The sequence below is a fragment of the Salvia splendens genome, chromosome 9 (assembly GCF_004379255.2).
Source record: "Salvia splendens isolate huo1 chromosome 9, SspV2, whole genome shotgun sequence".
In the NCBI taxonomy this organism is placed as follows: Eukaryota; Viridiplantae; Streptophyta; class Magnoliopsida; order Lamiales; family Lamiaceae; genus Salvia; species Salvia splendens.
In genome coordinates this window covers 7,580,796-7,599,475 of record NC_056040.1, presented here as the reverse complement: position 1 = coordinate 7,599,475, position 18,680 = coordinate 7,580,796, and the positions used below count along the sequence as shown (strand labels likewise).

The 18,680-nt window shown below is 43.2% G+C and overlaps 1 protein-coding gene and 1 pseudogene across 1 annotated transcript; one reads left to right on the top strand and one right to left on the bottom strand.

Annotated features, from left to right (window-relative positions):
* Positions 1–1,697: 1,697 nt before the first annotated feature.
* On the top strand, positions 1,698–12,027 carry LOC121746797 (annotated as a pseudogene).
* A 175-nt stretch (positions 12,028–12,202) lies between these two features.
* Positions 12,203–16,363, bottom strand: LOC121746796 (double-stranded RNA-binding protein 2-like). The gene is made up of 3 exons (XM_042140728.1): positions 15,832–16,363; positions 13,766–13,985; positions 12,203–13,302 (listed from the first exon to the last, which is right to left on the bottom strand). Exons 1-3 carry the CDS (start codon positions 16,075–16,077, stop codon positions 12,410–12,412), a joined length of 1,359 nt encoding a protein of 452 aa, XP_041996662.1. The 5' UTR covers positions 16,078–16,363; the 3' UTR covers positions 12,203–12,409.
* Between the last annotated feature and the right edge of the window lie 2,317 nt (positions 16,364–18,680).

The window sequence follows — 18,680 nt, the reverse complement described above, 5'->3', positions numbered from 1 at the left end:
CTGTTATAGCCTATAGGAATATTAGGCTTATAGCTCCCAAATTTTTAATAGGAAGATTCATATTGTATAAGGTATCTGATGGGCCTCATGTGGATCGGGCCTCAGATGGTTCTGTGTCATGGCTGATCCTGGGTTTACAAAATGACTCAATTGGGGGCCACTTCAACCAATGAGTCCAGTCCAGGCCCGTTTTGTTTCACTAGATCGGGCTAGCCCGACTCAATTGACAACTCTACCCACGAGCCCTTTTAACCTCTTCCAATATCCTCAATACTTCTACTTCCTTTCTCTAGGATTAAACCTTGTGCATATCATATGCTTACTATCTCATTTGAAATAATAGTAAAGTCTTCCTTGAAAAAGGCTGACATAAGAAACATGATTTCAATTGGGGATATAAATTCTGATAACTCAACCCCAAAATTAGACATGCCCAAGGTTCCGGAACCGAACCTAGAGCGTATTTTGCGGTTACGGTTATGGTTCGAAACTGTCGGTTTCGAACCGACGGTTTTTCGCGGTTCGGTTCTGTTTCAAACTGCCGATTTTTGGTGATTTTTTGCAGTTCCAATTGGGTTTTACGGTTTTCCGGTGTTTTTCGCGGTTCTGATTTGGAACTGCCCGGAACCGGTGGTATCGGCACGGTTCCACCATCTAATTGCCACGGATTATAAGAAGCCAATATCTCTCCATCAATTTAAATACTAACATGGTCAAGAAATATGGCTGATCAAACTCTTTCAACTGATTTCATATGGTAACTTTCCTTATAATGGGATCGGTGTCTTATGCTTTATATAAAGCCCCAACTCATCGCTGCCAATTCATACCATCGTTTGTAATCATATCTCTCCTCAACCCAATTCATAAACACAACCCCGCTCCACATGCGTCCTCCGACCCATCATTTCCCGTCGCAAGCTCATCCTTGGCGTGGCTTCGCCACCGACAACGGGCGTAGCGAGTGGTTGTGCCTCTCCCGACGCTCCACATGCGTCCTCCGACCCATCATTTCTCGTCGCAAGCTCATCCTCGCGTGTCGGCAAAGGGGGGGGACACTGGTGCGACGGAGCTAGCATAACAGATCCCCCTCCCTACTGATATTATTAGAAATGAGCCACTCACCCCTTAAAAGGCCTTATGAGGGAGAGGGTTATCCATACTTTTATAGGTGAGCCAGGATCGTTACCAAGTTAATGTGGGACAAGATATTAAGAATTTTAACAGATATGATTCGCATTCACTTGAAACACTTGTTCATCGGGAAATCTCTCATTATTTCTTTCTTTTACATTATTTTTGGTTCTCTCGAGTCTTTTTAGGCTTGACTAGTGATCAGCTGCGACATTTTCTTATCTTTTATTTCAACATCAAATTTATTAAAAGCTTCTGATTTTTGATTGGATCACTTCTTAATACTTCTGATTTTTTTACTGGATCCGTAACCAACTCTCAACATCTTGAACGGATAAAATTCTACTTTTATACACAATATTATTATATAAAGTGAAAATCTCAAACTCACCTATATTAAATTGTCATCATTGTTACCTTAATATTAATATGATTATAAACAAAACTTAAACTTAACTAACAAATGCCTTCAAAGAGATTAATCCAAAAAAAACATTTTTATTTAGACTGATATATATTTTTTACTCAAAATATTTGACAAGCCAGGCTTTGATGAAGGAAGAATGTCGAGCATGAATCGATATGCAATTCCTCCGCCTAAGTATGCCCTTCCTCCTCAAGAGCTCCTCGACGATCTCTGCAGGTCTACAAATGGGATTTCTTTCATTTTCTCGATTTACGTTTATTTTATGGGCAAATTAAGATTTGGTGGAAAAAATTTCAATTTTTTATTTTTCTCAATCTTCCTTTTCTTCTCTTACCCGCCTTTGTATGTTCAACCACTAGTGGTTTTCTGTTTTCGGTAAAACACTTGGTGAAGTTATATATGTATAAAACTGGAAATGTATTATGTGCTTTGATGGGGTGCGTACTAAACAAGCCCAACAGCAATGACGGCCCATCAGCCCAAAGCCCAAGGAAGAGTATGAGTTCGGCCCAAAGCCCAAGGAAGAGTATGAGTTCGGCATTACCAAAGAGTTCGGCCTCAGCCTACAGCTCGGTGAAAGCCAACCAATCAAGCTCTGCTCTCAGGACGGCATCAAGCTCTACTCTCAGACCGGCAACCAAAGCAGTTCGGTCTCAGTATTCGACCGAACATCAAGCTCTGCTCTCAGGTCGGCATCAAGCTCTACTCTCAGATCGGCAACCAAAGCAGTTCGGTCTCAGTTTTCGACCGAACAAGGAGTTAGTGGACCCATACTGGATTTCCACAACTTCCAACACATCCACTACCACGTGGTGTCAGCTCAGGCCACGATCGTAGGCCATGACCTACGCTACATGCAAGACCTCCATGACCTCCACGACATCCACAACCATCATTAGTGGTGATGCAAGCCACGATCCTAGTTCAATGTATAAATAGAACTTAGATCAGATAGAAAAAGGTTAAGCTCTCTAGAGATAAAACACCATATAGCAAGTTTGTATTTGTAAGCTGTAGAGAACAGATCAAGCAATACAACTCTGCCCTCTTTTCTTCCCGTGGACGTAGATTTACTTCAGTAAATCGAACCACGTAAATTCTTTGTGTCGTGATCTGCGTTTTTCCTGCATTCTTCAATATCAGAAATTCGCGGATTCATCACTGGCGCCGTCTGTGGGAAGCAGAGAACCAAATTTGTGATAAAGCGAATTTTTGACCCTTTTTCCACCCCAAAAAAAAAAATGCATACCAGATCACACACTACCCGTAATACCGTTCGTGAAAACCATGAGGAAGCTAGTCCAGCCCGCAGGTCCGGAAAACAGCCTCGGGAGACATCTACTTCCAGTTTTCACGATGAAGGAACAAGCCGCTCAAAAGGTCCACACACCGAGTCTTCCCAGCAGCCTGATTTGAATGAGGCTGTCAAGCTGTTCTTGGCTGAGAAGCAGGATGAGTTCTTAGCCTTCCTGCAAAAGAGCCAAGAGCCGAAGACGAAAACGGTGGATTCTCCTTCCTCATCCAGACATGAAAGTCGCTACCGCAGTAGTGCCGTGTCTTCCAGGAAGAAGAATCCTCAACCCCGACATGTTCCTGTTCCTCCTCGGTACTGGAATCACAGGAGAACTCCATCTCCTCCATACCGAAGAGGTGTCGGGTTCGCCATGTACGGAGCATTGAAGACTCCGTTCTCGGACGATATCACCCGAACTTCCTTGCCACAGAACTACCGAACTCCGTCAATGACTTATGACGGGTTGGTGGATCCTCATGACTTCCTGGGACGCTATCAGTATAATCTGGCGAACCAGGGTCTCAATGAGGTCCATATGTGCAAGCTGTTCCCCGAGCTGCTCATCGGGAACGCCAGAAGGTGGTTCGACAGCCTTCCTCAAGGCAGCATTAGATCCTACCGAGATCTAATGGATGCTTTCCACAGGAGGTTCTTTCAGAAAGCGGAAGCCCGGATTACTTCGGCTCAGCTGCTTTCCATACGTCAAGGTCGCGACGAAAAGATCAGCGACTTCCTGACGAGATTCCATAAGGAATGCCTACAAGTAGATAATCTCAATGATCTACTTGTCTTTTCGGCATTCCAAAATGGAATCCTGCCCGGAGCTCTCTACAGAAAGCTCGTGGAATGCAGTCCGCAAACAGCTCAAGAGATGTGGGACATTGCGGATCAGTTCTCCCGAGCCGATGAGGCAGACCGTCGAAAACGGTCTTTAGACAGCTCATCTAGAGGAGACGAAAAGAAGCCCGATCATAGCGATCAGAGGCATCCTCGCCGAACACCTTCCCCCCTAAAGGAGGGATAGCGGTCATCCGAGGTGATCAAAAAAGAGCAAGAGTTTGCAGATTGCGCTTAAAAGTGCCGAGCAATCAGCTCGGCACCATCAAACATAGCAATCACAGCAGCCGGAGTCAGAGGCAGGCGAAATGACCGAAGTCACACCGGAGCCGAACTCGATGGCGTACGGCACTGAAGCCGTGATTCCGGTTGAGATCGGCATACTCAGTCCCCGAACTCTAAATTTCTCCTCAGAAATGAATGATGACGGACTGAGAGCCGAACTACATCTGGCCGAAGAAAGAAGAGAATTGGCCTGCATAAAAGCAGCCTAGTACAAGGAGCAAGTAGCCCGGTATTATAACCAAAGGGTGAAAAAGCTGCATTTCCAAGTGGGAGATCTCGTCTTGAGAAACAACGAAGTAAGCCGAGCAGAAAAGCTGGGCGAACTCGAACCCACATGGGAAGGTCCATATCGGGTGTCAGAAGTCCTCGGCAAAGGGTCTTACAAATTGACTCACGTGTCAAGAGCACAAGTACCCCGAACATGGTACGTTTCCAACCTCAAAAAGTTCCATTTGTAAGAGACAGTCCGGTCAGTCAGTCTTGAGTCCTGTTCGGTCAATGTGCTTTCTTTGGTTTGCTTGGTCTTTGTTTGTCTCTGTGCGTTTTGTCTGTGTGTTTTGTCTGTCTCTGTGCGTGTCGTCTCTTACAAATGTTACTGAGGTATCTTGTTCTTCGAAGGCTGATCCCCTTCTTAGAACATATATAAGCCCACGATTGTGAGTCAAAGCTTCTAAAGAGGATACAAGACCACAATTCAGCTTAAACAAGCAGTTCGTCTAAAACGAGCTGCATTAAGCCCACGATTGTGAGCCAAAGCTTCTAAAGAGGATACAAGACCACAATTCCGCTTAAGAAACAAGCAGTCCGTCTGAAACGAACTGCAACAAGCCAACGATTGTGAGTCAAAGCTTCCAAGGAGGATACAAGACCACAATTCAGCTTAACAAGCAGTCCGTCTGAAACGGACTGCAACAAGCCAACGACTGTGAGTCCAAGCTTCCAAGGAGGATACAAGACCACAATTCAGCTTAATAAGCACTTCGTCTGAAACGAACTGCAATAAGGGAAAGTCCGATCCACGCGATAAACCTCGCCGAATTAGGACGACCAAGTTCGGTCAAAGAAGTTTACCTCATAAGACCGAGGACGACCATGTCCAGTCAAAGAGGTTTACTGCATAAGACCACTTCGGTTAACTGGGAAAGTCCGATCCACGCGATAAAACTCGCCGAATTAGGACAAGGGAAAGTTCGATCCCGGCGACAAAAATCGCCAAATTAGAACACAAGACGAGTCCGGTCAAAGATGTTTATTTCATCAGACCAAAGACGAGTCCGGTCAAAGATGTTTATTTCATCAGACCAAAGACGAGTCCGGTCAAAGATGTTTATTTCGTCAGACCAAAGACGAGTCCGGTCAAAGATGTTTATTTCATCAGACCAAAGACGAGTCCGGTCAAAGATGTTTATTTCATCAGACCAAAGACGAGTCCGGTCAAAGATGTTTATTTCATCAGACCAAAGACAAGTCCGGTCAAAGAAGTTTACTTCATAAGACCGAGGACAAGTACGATGAAATTTTTTCGCTAAGCTGTAAATACACAGTGTTAGAAGCGGAAACAAAATTTCATTTTCAAATCTTGTTCGGCACACAACTCCGCTACCCTACAAGATGGCGTTACGCTATTACAAAGGACTATTCTACTGTCCAGGGTTGCTAAAGTTGAGCCATCTATTCACAAAATCCTCGTGAAGCTGAGTTCGGGCGTTCCAGGCAGCTGCAGAATAAGCAGGTCGACGAGATGCTCTAATCGACCTGCCACCTCTTCTCTGAGCCCGGGAAGCCCTAGCACCTCGGCGGCGAAGAGTCTCTTCACGAAGCATTTGTTGATCTTGCTCACTCATAATCACAGCTCCTCTACGAACTTCAGCCTGTTCTCGTCTTGACGTTTCCGGCTGTTCCAGAGTTCGTTGCTGACTTGGAGTACGGTTTTGAGCAAGTGAATCAAGGGTTTGAGCTGGAGTATGAACATCTGTTGGCGGGAAATGCCTAAGGAATCTCTCGATTGGAGGACGCCGGGAAAGAACGATGTCGTACCGAGAAGCCCAGCGCCGCAATGATTTCACAACTTGTTGGCAAGCCGAGCTCTCCAGCGCATTGTTCCTCCGGAGTACATGATATTCCTCCCACAGTTCGTCAACTCATTCCTGAACTTCTGAGATGGTCATTCCCCCGCGCCTGCTGATGAAATCCTCATACGCAGTCCTCTCAGCCACGGCGGTATTCAGCTCGGCCTCCAGATCCTTCTTTTCGGACTCTAAGTCCCTATTATCGGCCTCCAGCTTCATTGAACGAGCCAAGAGTTCGTCATTCTTCATCTGGTCAGCTATAGCTCTTTTCTCAGCTTCGTCTAAAGCCGAAGAGTACAGCCGCTTCCAGTGAAGTACCTCCAGCTCCTTGAGAGTTAAGAATACAAAGCAGCTACGTCAGTTCGGCATTTCAGCTTACCGAGCAGGTAGTAAACCACAACAGGAGTAAGAGAGTACGAAAGGCTATACGAAGACACAAGAGCAGAAAGAAGAATTTTTTCATTCATAAGAAAAAATTTTTTCTATACAAGGAGGGCTTCAAGGCCATTTTACATAAAGGAAGAAACTAAACTAAGAGAAGGGAGACGAAATCATACTTCGCTAGCTTCGTCTCCGCCTTCTCGGTGAGGTTCAGCTTCCTTCTCCTTATCTGCTTCAGCTTCAGCCTCTGCCTCCTTGCTCTCCCCAGCCTGCTCGGCGCCACCATAGCCGATCTGCTGCGCCTCCTGATCGGCCTGCTTATCGCCGACCTCCTGCTCCAGCGGCTCGGCCTCACCCTCTCCGTTGTAAGTCGAAGCGGGTGAAACGGGTCCCACGGAGGCAAAGATAGCCTCCAGGTTCTCGTCCCGATCAGCTCGACAACTCCGGACTCGGTCTGCAGAAAGCAGGACCGAGGATGAAGCGAGCTCCTCAAGGAGCGGCAGATTCTGAAGCCGAGCTGCTATCTCTCGGCTGTACAGAGGCAGCACGACGTCGGCCCCCTGCTCGCCCTTATCGGTAATTAGCCTTACCAGACTACCGACAAAGGCCGAGAACTGGCTGCTCAAAAAGAGTTTCTCCGTGTAGGCACGGAGACCCTCTCCTTGGGCAACCACGGCGGCAGCATCCCTCCGTTTCGTCTGCTCTCGCTGGATGACGAGCTGGTTTTTGGCAAACTGAGCTTCATCCTGGGCCGAAATCCTAGCAGCTCTGGCTTTCTCAAAGTTTGCCTCAGCCTGCTCGGCCCGGTGACAAGCAGCCGCCAATTTCCTCTGCATCTCAGCATAGTCGTTGGACGCTTTGGAGAGTTCGACGGCGACGAGCTTGGAGAGCATATCGTTCCTCTGAAAATGGATAAGGAAAAAAGTCAACAGAGGGCACCAAAAATACAGGACAGAAGCCAAGCCAAAGAATCAAGAAGACAATTCACCTCGGCGAAGTCCGTGGGCCATAAAAATGGCTCACAGATATGCTCCGAAGGAGGCGCCAAGACCACGTCTTTCTCTGGCGCTCTCGGGGGCTTCGGGGTCTTCCCCTTCCTACTTGCCGAAGTCGACTCCGGCTTCTTTGGACCCGAAGAGGTCTTTTGCCTCTTCGGATTCTTCTCGGCATCAGGCGCCGAGCTGGTAGCCTTCTCTTTCTCCGGCTCCTTAAGCTCGGAGGATTTGCGGCTAACCTTATTCAGCATGAACACTGCCAAAAAGCAAGAAAACAAGGTTAGTTTTCTTCGTTAAAGCAGTAGAGCATAAAGATAAAGAGAAATCCTCACCCTCGGCCTCTTCGTCCGAAGACGAGATGTCGAACACGACGTCGCCCTTGACGAGCTCAGACTCCGTGTATTGTTTCCTAACTATGGGAATCTTGTTGAGCTCGCCATCGAGCTCGTCCAACGGTTCAGGCCGAGGATGACGGATAACGGACTTCGGCCCTCTCCAGGGAAAACTAGGAGCCGCGGTCCTATTATAAAAAAAGAAGCGATTTTGCCATTTCGGCCATTTGGTTTTACAAAAGGCCCTAAAAGGCTGTAAAGGGACCAAGTAAAACCAAGATCCCTTCCTCTTAAACTGGAAAAAATTAAGGATTGCCCTCAGAGACAGATCCTTATCTAGACTACGCAGTTCGGCAGCAAAAGCCGATAAGTGCCTCCAAGAGTTCGGAGTCACCTGACCTAAAGGGAGTTGAAAAAAATCTAGCAGCTCTACAAAGGCAGGGGGAAGAGGGAAACGAAGCCCGCATTCTAAGCAGGCCTCGTACACGGTGGCGTAACCCTCCGGCGGGGAGTCAGCCCTATGATCACCGTCAGGTACCACCGCCTTCCCCCCAGGAAAAAAGTATTTTTCGGGTAGGGATATCACAGTATCCTTACTCAAAATACTATGGAAATACTCTACGGTCTTCTCCCCGGACTCTTTCCGGCCAGAAGACCCCTTACCGCCTCTCCTACCGCTACCCGACTCCGAAGAAGAAGAAGAAGACATTTTTCTTACTTTTTGAAGGTGAAGAAAGTCTGAAGAGATTCTTGAAAGCGGAGAGAAATTTTTTCGCTAAAAAGAGAGAGTGCAGAAGAAGCAGTCGCAAAAGTGCTTCAATGATGAAGAAAGGAGGTATTTATCAGATTCGGCGAAGATTTTAAAATCGTCGCACCGTTTCGAATCCCACCTTTTCAGGATTCAACGGCCGGATTTTACTGTCGCATTTAATGCAGTCACGTGCAAGGCACGTCCCCTGACATCAGCCTCCCCCTTGCCTTTATCCAGAATGCCGAAGTGACTCACTTCGCCGAAGTGATTCACTTCGCCCTTCGGGGGGGGGTAGTGATGGGGTGCGTACTAAACAAGCCCAACAGCAATGACGGCCCATCAGCCCAAAGCCCAAGGAAGAGTATGAGTTCGGCCCAAAGCCCAAGGAAGAGTATGAGTTCGGCATTACCAAAGAGTTCGGCCTCAGCCTACAGCTCGGTGAAAGCCAACCAATCAAGCTCTGCTCTCAGGACGGCATCAAGCTCTACTCTCAGACCGGCAACCAAAGCAGTTCGGTCTCAGTATTCGACCGAACATCAAGCTCTGCTCTCAGGTCGGCATCAAGCTCTACTCTCAGATCGGCAACCAAAGCAGTTCGGTCTCAGTTTTCGACCGAACAAGGAGTTAGTGGACCCATACTGGATTTCCACAACTTCCAACACATCCACTACCACGTGGTGTCAGCTCAGGCCACGATCGTAGGCCATGACCTACGCTACATGCAAGACCTCCATGACCTCCACGACATCCACAACCATCATTAGTGGTGATGCAAGCCACGATCCTAGTTCAATGTATAAATAGAACTTAGATCAGATAGAAAAAGGTTAAGCTCTCTAGAGATAAAACACCATATAGCAAGTTTGTATTTGTAAGCTGTAGAGAACAGATCAAGCAATACAACTCTGCCCTCTTTTCTTCCCGTGGACGTAGATTTACTTCAGTAAATCGAACCACGTAAATTCTTTGTGTCGTGATCTGCGTTTTTCCTGCATTCTTCAACATCAGAAATTCGCGGATTCATCATGCTTGATTTTGATAAAGTTTTAGGCTATTTCGGTTGAGAATGTTGATTGCAAAGACCATTCCTAAGGAATGCATGTAGCATTATTATTGTATTTTTTCTTGATGAATAGAAGTTTACATTATTACATTGTTGTCATGACTGATTGATATGTGGTTGATTCATCATGATTAATACATTTGTTGTGAATCAATCTTGGAGATAAACATCTTTCCCAGAGAAACAGATATTCAATTATACATTGTATTTTGCTCATGCTAACCTTTGAATGCTTGTAATTGTATAAGGTTTCATTTTGTTATCTGGCGTCCTATTTCCATTTCGCAGTCGTTTTGTTTTAAATGTGCCTAAGGAGGACCAACAGTCATTCGAGAGGATTTTGTTTCTCATTGGTTTTATGAAGACAACTCGGTTGAAAATAATCCATCTCTCAAGTCATTAACTTTGAAGGAATTTACTTGTTTATGTATCCTTCACCAGTACCACTCCCAGATTGAATTCATTTAACCTTTGTTCGACTTATCTTTCATAGACAGTCTTGTAGTATTTGATTCAGTTTTTGTCTATGGAGCAATCCTAGTTATCCTTAACATCTCGCAGTATTCAACAACTGTAATGTCTTAAAGCCATATGTTGCTCATATAGACGATATATTTAAGGACTTCACTTCATATAAAGTCAGAGTTCCTGTTACGGGGGCCATTATATTGGATCAAACCTATGAGAGGGTGAGTGCTTTGCATGAACGTATTTGGTGATTTAGTGGATATGGCATTGTGAGTCTGCTCCCCGTTTGTTGTGGGTTGTTTTCTGTTTCTGTGTGCATGAGCTGGTTCATTGGCAATTATAGATATGTGCTTTAGAATCATGCTTCATTTCCTTACTATGTTTGTTCTCATTGATTATCTTGATTTAGATGTATGGAAATAAATTTTCAGACATTTCAGGCATCGCGTAATATATGAGGACGAGCAACCATCTAAGCATAATTTGTCACTGTAATAGAAGATACTTCATTCATTTAGATTGTGTTTCTTTCTATGTCTTTGCTGGTTTTTATAGCCCTGTTCTCGTCTACAGTGTCTACTAGTGAAGGGATGGAAAGGGACAAGTTGGAGCTTTCCCCGTGGTAAAAAGAACAAAGATGAAGAAGATCACAGTTGTGCCATTAGAGAAGTATGAAATCTTTCTTCCTGCCTCTGTACTTTTACATACATCGCTTTCTTGACTTATCAGTGGAAGAAGTGTTAGCGGGCGGGATAGGTCTGAAACTTGTTTTGTTGCTTAATAACACTGCTTTTATATATATGCTTATGAATTATGATACTCCTCTATCCCATATTTTCTTGCCTCGTATTCGAACATATCATTTTCTGCGAGATGCGGGTCCTTGAGGAAACAGGGTTTGACGTATCAAAACTTCTTAACAAGGATGCAAACATCGAGATGATTTTTGGACAGCAGAGAGTGAGATTGTACATAGTGGCACATTATTTGCTCCTCTTACAAAAAAAGAGATTAGTGTATGTCCTTTTCCTCTTCTAAGAATGTGCGCCTTTGAATTCTAAGTTACTATTCCTTTGTTTGTTGACTTATTTTGCTTGATTCTTTCTCCGATTATCTTATACAAGACAATGCATACAAAATGTTTCATCTAATCTGTTTGTCGTTATTGCAGGAAATAGCGTGGCATGTGATAAACGAGCTTCCGCATGCTAATGCTGACTCGTGGGAGCACTGCCCTTAAGCTCTACATGGTTGCTCCATTTTTAGCGTGAGTATCTTATATCGATTTTCTTGATTCCGTTGTCCTTAGGTCTTACAAGAAATGTTGGGACGATTTGCAGATCCCTCAAGTCATGGATCTCAGTGCATCCACCTCGTGTGTCACCTCGCGAAAGGTTACGTCTCATATGCTCTCTTCCATCTTATGTGAAACTTGGCAAACTTGACGCTGCAATTCTAAAATTTTATATCTTGCTCAATCTCACTTGTGCAGGACTTAACGTGTGGAAGGCAAGAAACAGCTCGGGAGGCAGGTTGTTGACTTACCGTGTGGAAGGCAAGAAACAGCTCGGGAGGCAGCTCAACAACCAACAGCCAGATGAGTACAACTGTGGCTGATGCGTACCCTTACGAGGCACGTCCTAGCCGGAGCTTCAGAAACTTCATATTTGATACTGGCCCAATTTTACAAGCAGTGGACGCTGCCTTCTCTTCTTGAACGGTGAGCAGAGTCCTAGAAACATTGGTGTACATATTTTCTAGGGTTTGTGCACACTTTACAGAGAACTCTTGCTGATCTGACGGCTAATGCCTTTCCGATTCTCTACCATGATCACGAATACCTCCCAATAGACAAACCTGGAAGCATCTGCAGTCATGTTTGCTCGAGTGATAACAACGATACATCCAATACCGCACTACAAAGTGTTACGAAGAATGGAATGAAATAACAACAGACAACAAGTACGTTTGTTGTGTTTTCTGTTGGGCCATTTTTCGATCATACATAACACATTCATTTCCTTCATGTTCGACTTTCCTATGTTTCTTGAACATGGATGATTGGGACAATTTACTAAAACTGATATATCTAATGATATTATTGAGAAGCCACAAAGAAAGGGTTCGTTTCTGCATACTACTAAATCAAGTCCTAAGACAACAAGACACATTAAAGCATATACTCTAACATTGCAAGCATAAGAAGTTTTTAACTCTTGAAACCAGTAGAATTCCTCCCACAACAACAGAATAAGTAAACCAAAAGGAGAAAGAGAGAGAGAGAGAGAGAGAGAGAGGGAGAGAGAGAGATTTTTTTAAAAAAAAGCAAAAACCTAGATAATCCCTTACTGAAAGAAGCTGGCTGTTCCAATATCATATCTTCAGATCTTTCAGGCCATTGATTTCAACCTCTGCTGGCTCCTGCAGCTTGTTCTGTTCAGCAGACGTCGTCTCTTTGGCTGATGGTGCCGGAGGACTGACATCAACGGTGAGAACTTCAGTTGTGGGTTGGTCGACTTGAACTGTTGGAGCTTCAGAAATTGGTGCCACCGGAGCAGGTTTTGTATAACCAAAAGGGTCCTCAACTAGAACAGGAGAGAATTTGGAGAATGGTGGCTCCTCTACTTGAGGTGTAGCAGGTATGGAAATCCGAGGATCCTCTACTTTAACAGATGGACGCACCACAGACGATAGCTCATCCATCCGTACTGGAGCAGCAAATGCAGGAACAGCTTGTCTGATAGACACGGGTGGTGCCATGTGCAAAGTAGGAGGCCTCAGTACTAATGATGACTGCGGCGAAGGAAGTGGTGGTGCAGAGAACACTGGAATCGTGTTCCGAATTGTCACTGGGGGTGCGATCTTACAATGCACTGGAATATACGGTGCTGCTCCTACTGCTGGGAATTTCTGTGGCCGGGGTTTGAAGATGTCTGCCAACGATGACTGACTTTCATTCGGAACTGTAACCATTGGCTGGCCAGTTATGCTGACATTCTTTTGGAGAGTGGGGTTGTTGTTCAGGGCAGGATTAGGCCTGTTGCGCTGAGCAGTTTTCGGGAATATCAAGGGAAGGATTCTTGATGTTGTAGTTAGAGACGGTTGTGTACTCGATGGCCTAGGATTTAGTGTAGGAAATTGTATTGGAAAAGATAGTCTCGCCAATCTAGCCTTTATTAGATACTTCTGCAGCGCACGAGCTACTGTCACATGCTCCTGTTCATCCTTAAGGGACCTTTCATAAGGAAGCTCGGTTTGTTGCACTACTGAAAAAACAATGGGGCACAAAACATATTAACTATTACATTCTTGCCACATAGTAAAATGCTTAAAATTTATATAGATAAGGATCATATGATACTCAATAAGACCATATAAATCCTCCGTTTTCTCTCATAAACTATTTGCTATCCCCATGCCTCAGCATTATTCACATGATTTGAATTCCATATTCAAAGATTAATAAAAAATTTAGGTGCAGAGGCAAGAAAGGCTGATGGACAACAGTACCAAGTAAGGCATCAAAGGGACCATGTAATCAGTTTTAAATGGGCTACTGGGTGAGCTGTATGACTCTTGATTCCTACTCATTAATCATTATCTATTTGTCTTTTATTTCTTTCTCTAATTGGCTTTTCAACTAGCTAGATATAAAAAAATCAAGGGCTTGGTGACAGAGCAGTGGATGGGTTTAAAAAATTGAAACGAGTATGGGCCAGGGCCACTTACAAGATTTAAGAGATAACCAAGCTGCCATGGCAGCATTCTTTTCTGCTTGCTTCTTGTTCTTAGCTGGCACACCAGTAAATATAACACCAGCCAACTCTACAGTACACGTAAAAATAGGAAGGTGGCCTAGACCAGTCCTGAAAGTTGAATAAGCAGGCAAAGTTGCTCCTACTCTTTGTGAAACCTCCTGCAATAGATTCTTATATACACCTGTCTCGTCCTGCAGAGGTCAGAATGGTACAGTATTAGCAAGGAACAAGGAACCGAACTGTTCGAGAAATCCCAAACACATTATTTGACAAATGAATGTTATAATTTACACAAAAGATGGTAACAACTAACAAGACAGTTTGCAAAGTTCTAACAATTCACGTATATGGCCCTCATTTTGAGATAAGCGTACATCGAAGAATATCGGAGATATTCAATGAAAATCATTAAGTGTGTTAAAGATACTATATCCACTGAATGGTCATGAGTTTTCATGCGAATGATATGTTGAACTATAATTTGGTTTCCTATCACACGAGGCTGGTAGAAAGCATATTTCTCAATTCTCAATCTTATTCTTATGTTATTGACTGAATATCAATCCAAACTGGCTATAATTTGGAAGGAGCAAGGTATAAGATTCTAGACTGATCCAGCAAAGAGTCTCTTTGGTAGACCTAGTCAAGATATGGTTTTGCTAAGTGTTATCGACTCAAACAACATAACACCAATATATAGCCTTTTCTCGCCTCCTTAGCTAGACCAAAGCACAACATATAATGAGTTTTCTAAGATTCAAAGATTTCATTTCTTCAATAAAAATGATTACAAGATTTCACACAGACAGGTAAATTTATATTAATGTTTTAAATAATTAGAAAGGTTAATTTTTCCGGATTATAACCCATCTAATGTTCTAGGCGACGTTATGGTTAAGCTAAATACATCGAAGCCTACTTTATTGAAAATATGGAGGCTGAGAAAAATAACATGAACTCGATCCTGCCACATGAGATGTTATTTAATGTTTTAAGTGACATCAAAGGGCAGTTGGATTCTGTGATACCCTACTAATTCAAACAAAAGAGGCTGAGTTAATTACAATATTCATCACAGCTCACGACTGTCACTGTAACGGATATATTGTGTGACATACTCCGCCGATTTCACAAAATGGTGGGTCAAAAAAACAAGTTTTTCATGGCAAGTAGATAGCAAATGAAATTTAAAACATGGCATTGGCGTGAATCGCGTGATTGCCTGAATACCAACAAACTTGTCCAAATAAATTCTAACAAACTATCAAGAGTATTTTAATTTTGCTAACAGTCAGAAATCAATTCTTATCTGGAAACTTTTTCAATGCGAATGAAGTATTCAAAATGCTTATTATGCTACTAAAAGTATGCGTATAATCTGATTCACTAAAGCCTTATGAGTCGTCTAGACTCTATAGTAGAGCACAAAATCCTTGACCAAAATGACTAAATTACCCATTCAAAAAGCTCTTTCTCGTGTATCAAAATGCAGAAGTTACTAAAGCATGGCAAAGATTAAGTATACAGTATACTTGGAGGAAAAACCCCCTCTAGAGAATCAAGGTTACACCAAAGGCATACCCAAAATCCTATCTAGTGAAGAGGAATTTAGTAGCTCTAGGAACTGAATCAATTAGAGTTTCTTACTTGTGAAATCGGCCTTAGATGCTAACAACATCTAAATTTCAACTTCCATGAGCTGATTGTTCACAAAACAAAGGCAGCATTTGAAAATAGAAATGTTTAGTAGCCACAAATTCATCGAAATGACACAAGTACAGGGTAACGTATTATAATTACACAACCATTCTCAAATTTACTCAGATAAATCCGTCCTTTCAGAGATCACATAGCCACATTGTTGAATTCCGTTTAATCCCCAATTTCGCAGTAATCAAATTATGCTATCAAAGACGACAGGAGTACAATTTAAGAAATCAAACACCAAGCATAATTTTAAACAATGAATAGTTCCATGGAAACGAAAACAGCACAGTAAATTAGTAAAAAAAACTTAGAAGAAAAAAAGAAACTCACAAGAATTCGGGCGGCGAGCGAGTTAGACGGGCCGCGGCTGGCGAGCGCATCAAGCGCCATCTCAGCTGCAGAGTGCTCCGCCTGGCGGAGAGTGGAGCAGTAGGTAGGGCTCTCGAAGGTCTCCCCGTTAAAATTAACGACGGCCTTGAAGCGCGGCGCGTGATCGGGACCTTCCCTGATAGACGTGTAGGCCGGCAGATTGAAGCAGCTCCGCTGCGCCAGCTCCTGCAGCTGGTTCTTATACATCTCTACACCGAATCCCCCAAAAAATAAAAAAATCAATTCAACAAACGGCGGTGCTGTCTCAGCACACACTTTCTCTATCTGTCTTCTCTATTAGCGAAATGCATCAGATCATCGCCTCAATCGAGGCTCCAATTGAGATCCGGAGCGTCTTTCCTGAGGTTTTTGCTGGTGTTTTACTAGGGTTTTTGCTTGCATTTCTCAAAAAGATAGGCTGAGTTTTTCGGTGAGCTTTTAAGAGAGAGAAAGGCTTTAGAGAGAGAGAGAGAGAGAGAGGACTTTTGTTTCGCATTTTCGCTCGCTTTAAAACCAACGTGAGAGGGAGAGAGTTGGGAATATTTGGATGCATGCAGTTCCACGGTTAGATTCAGTGTGGAAAAAAAATCCACTTCTTCAAATATGAATGCGTCGGAATTATTTTATACTAGATGGCAAAATAATTTAATTTAGTTTTAATTATTTTTATGTCATTTAATGATATGATGTCAACGTGATAGAAGATGGGTGCAAATAAATTTTTTTAGTGGCACATGGCAAATTACGAGGGGAATTTATGAGAGAAATTAAAAATGGAAAAAAGGAAAAATAAAGATAAGGAGGGAAATAAATTTGTGGGTGCCAATAATTAAATCAAGGTTTCACGATAAAGATTGTGGGGATTGTTCCCATGTAGTATATTTATTGGATGGCATTGACTAAACTAAGACATATTCGAGTGAAAAATTAAATCAAATTCAAGTACTTTAGTAAGTATGTTTTGAATTAACCATATTTTAGTTTAATGCAGAAATTATAAAATAGGTAAAAAAACATTTGAATTTGGTAATCTGTTTAATTAAAACTTGTCCCAGTTGATTTTATTAATTATAAAGACTGCACTTGAAGTCGCTTTCTTAGAGAAAATAATTTGTGGCATAAATTTCAAAACAGAAATGAATGTAATGTGTAGTACCTTAAAACATTGCTTTAAATATTTTTTAAAATGCGACGATAAAAATCAACAATTATTATCTGGATAATTTAGGAATAATTACGGACTATGAAAAAGGACAAATGTAATAAAATTAGTGAGACCGATTTATAAAGCCGTTGGCTAATACTTGTCCTTTTTTCTAATCACTATTAATTTCAATAAATTTAAAATTTCGACGTAACGAAATTAATTAATCCTAGTTGTCCTATTCACATATGTCGAGCATAAAATAATTTGGTCATAGATGGAATAGGGGGAATGGGAATTTAATGAGTAGGTTTATGGATGGAAAGTTGTGTTTAAATGGGATTAATTGATGATTCCTCTCATAGGGGACATTATTTACATCACTGCTTTTACTAATCATACTTACTCGACTATTCAATTTTTTAGCCTTCACCTATATTCTATGTTATCATTACTTTTACTAGTGTATCAAACTATCAATAGCTATCTCCATATAGTATTAGGCATCTCTAGTGGCCAGCACCCAGCCACAAACTCCTCCTGCCATATTATTAGTACTAAAAATCCTCATGCCATATCATCAGGACAAGCAAATAGCTCAGCAATAGCCTAGCCACATCACCCCTAATTATATAAAACAAATAATTGGCAATCACACAAAATACGGAATTAAATTTACGACACAGATACGGGAAAATCAAATTATCTTATTTAAATTTTAAAAAAAGTACATTTAAAAAAATTACATAATTAAAAAAAACTAATGCCGTGCAATCCTCCGCGCCCACAACTCTTCAATTAAATCCTTTTGGAGTCGAATATGAGCATCCGTTTGGCGCATGTCGGCATGTGCTTGGAGGAGGCCGGCTTCATCGTGCGGGGCCCCATTTCGTACGTTGGGGGCGGCTATGCCATGGCTTGGACCGGCTTCATTATCGTCGTTGGCCCAACTAGTCAGTCGTACACCTTCATCTTCGACAATCATGTTGTGCATGATAATACAGGCGTACATTATATCAGCAATGCAGTCGATATGCCACAAACGCGTTGGACCCCTAATTGCCGCCCATCCAGACTGGAGCACACCAAATGCGCGCTCCACGTCCTTGCGCGCCGACTCCTGGCGTTCCGCAAAGTAGCCCTTCCTCTCATCCGATGCGCATCTGATCGTCTTCACAAAGACCGGCCACCTATGGTATATCCCATCCGCCAAGTAGTAGCCCATATCATGTTCCATGTTGGGTCCCGTTGGCGACAAAACTGATGGCCGCACCGACGCCCTGCATTGCTCGTTGAAAAGGGGCGACGAGTTGAGGACGTTGAGGTCGTTGTTCGACCCGACTATCCCAAAATACGCATGCCAAATCCATAGCCGGTAGTCAGCAACGGCCTCCAGGATCATCGTGAGATTCTTTCCCTTGTAGTCGGTCATGTAGAACCCCTTCCAGGCAGCGGGGCAGTTATTCCACTCCCAATGCATACAATCTATGCTGCCTAACATACCCGGGAACTCATGCTTCTCCCCGTGCATCTGCATCAGATACTGGCAGTCTTCGCGAGTAGGGCTTCGAAGGTACTGATCACAGAAAATTTCAATCACGCCCTGACAGAAATACTTCATACATTCAAGGGCAGTCGACTCACCGATGTGGAGGTACTCGTCCCA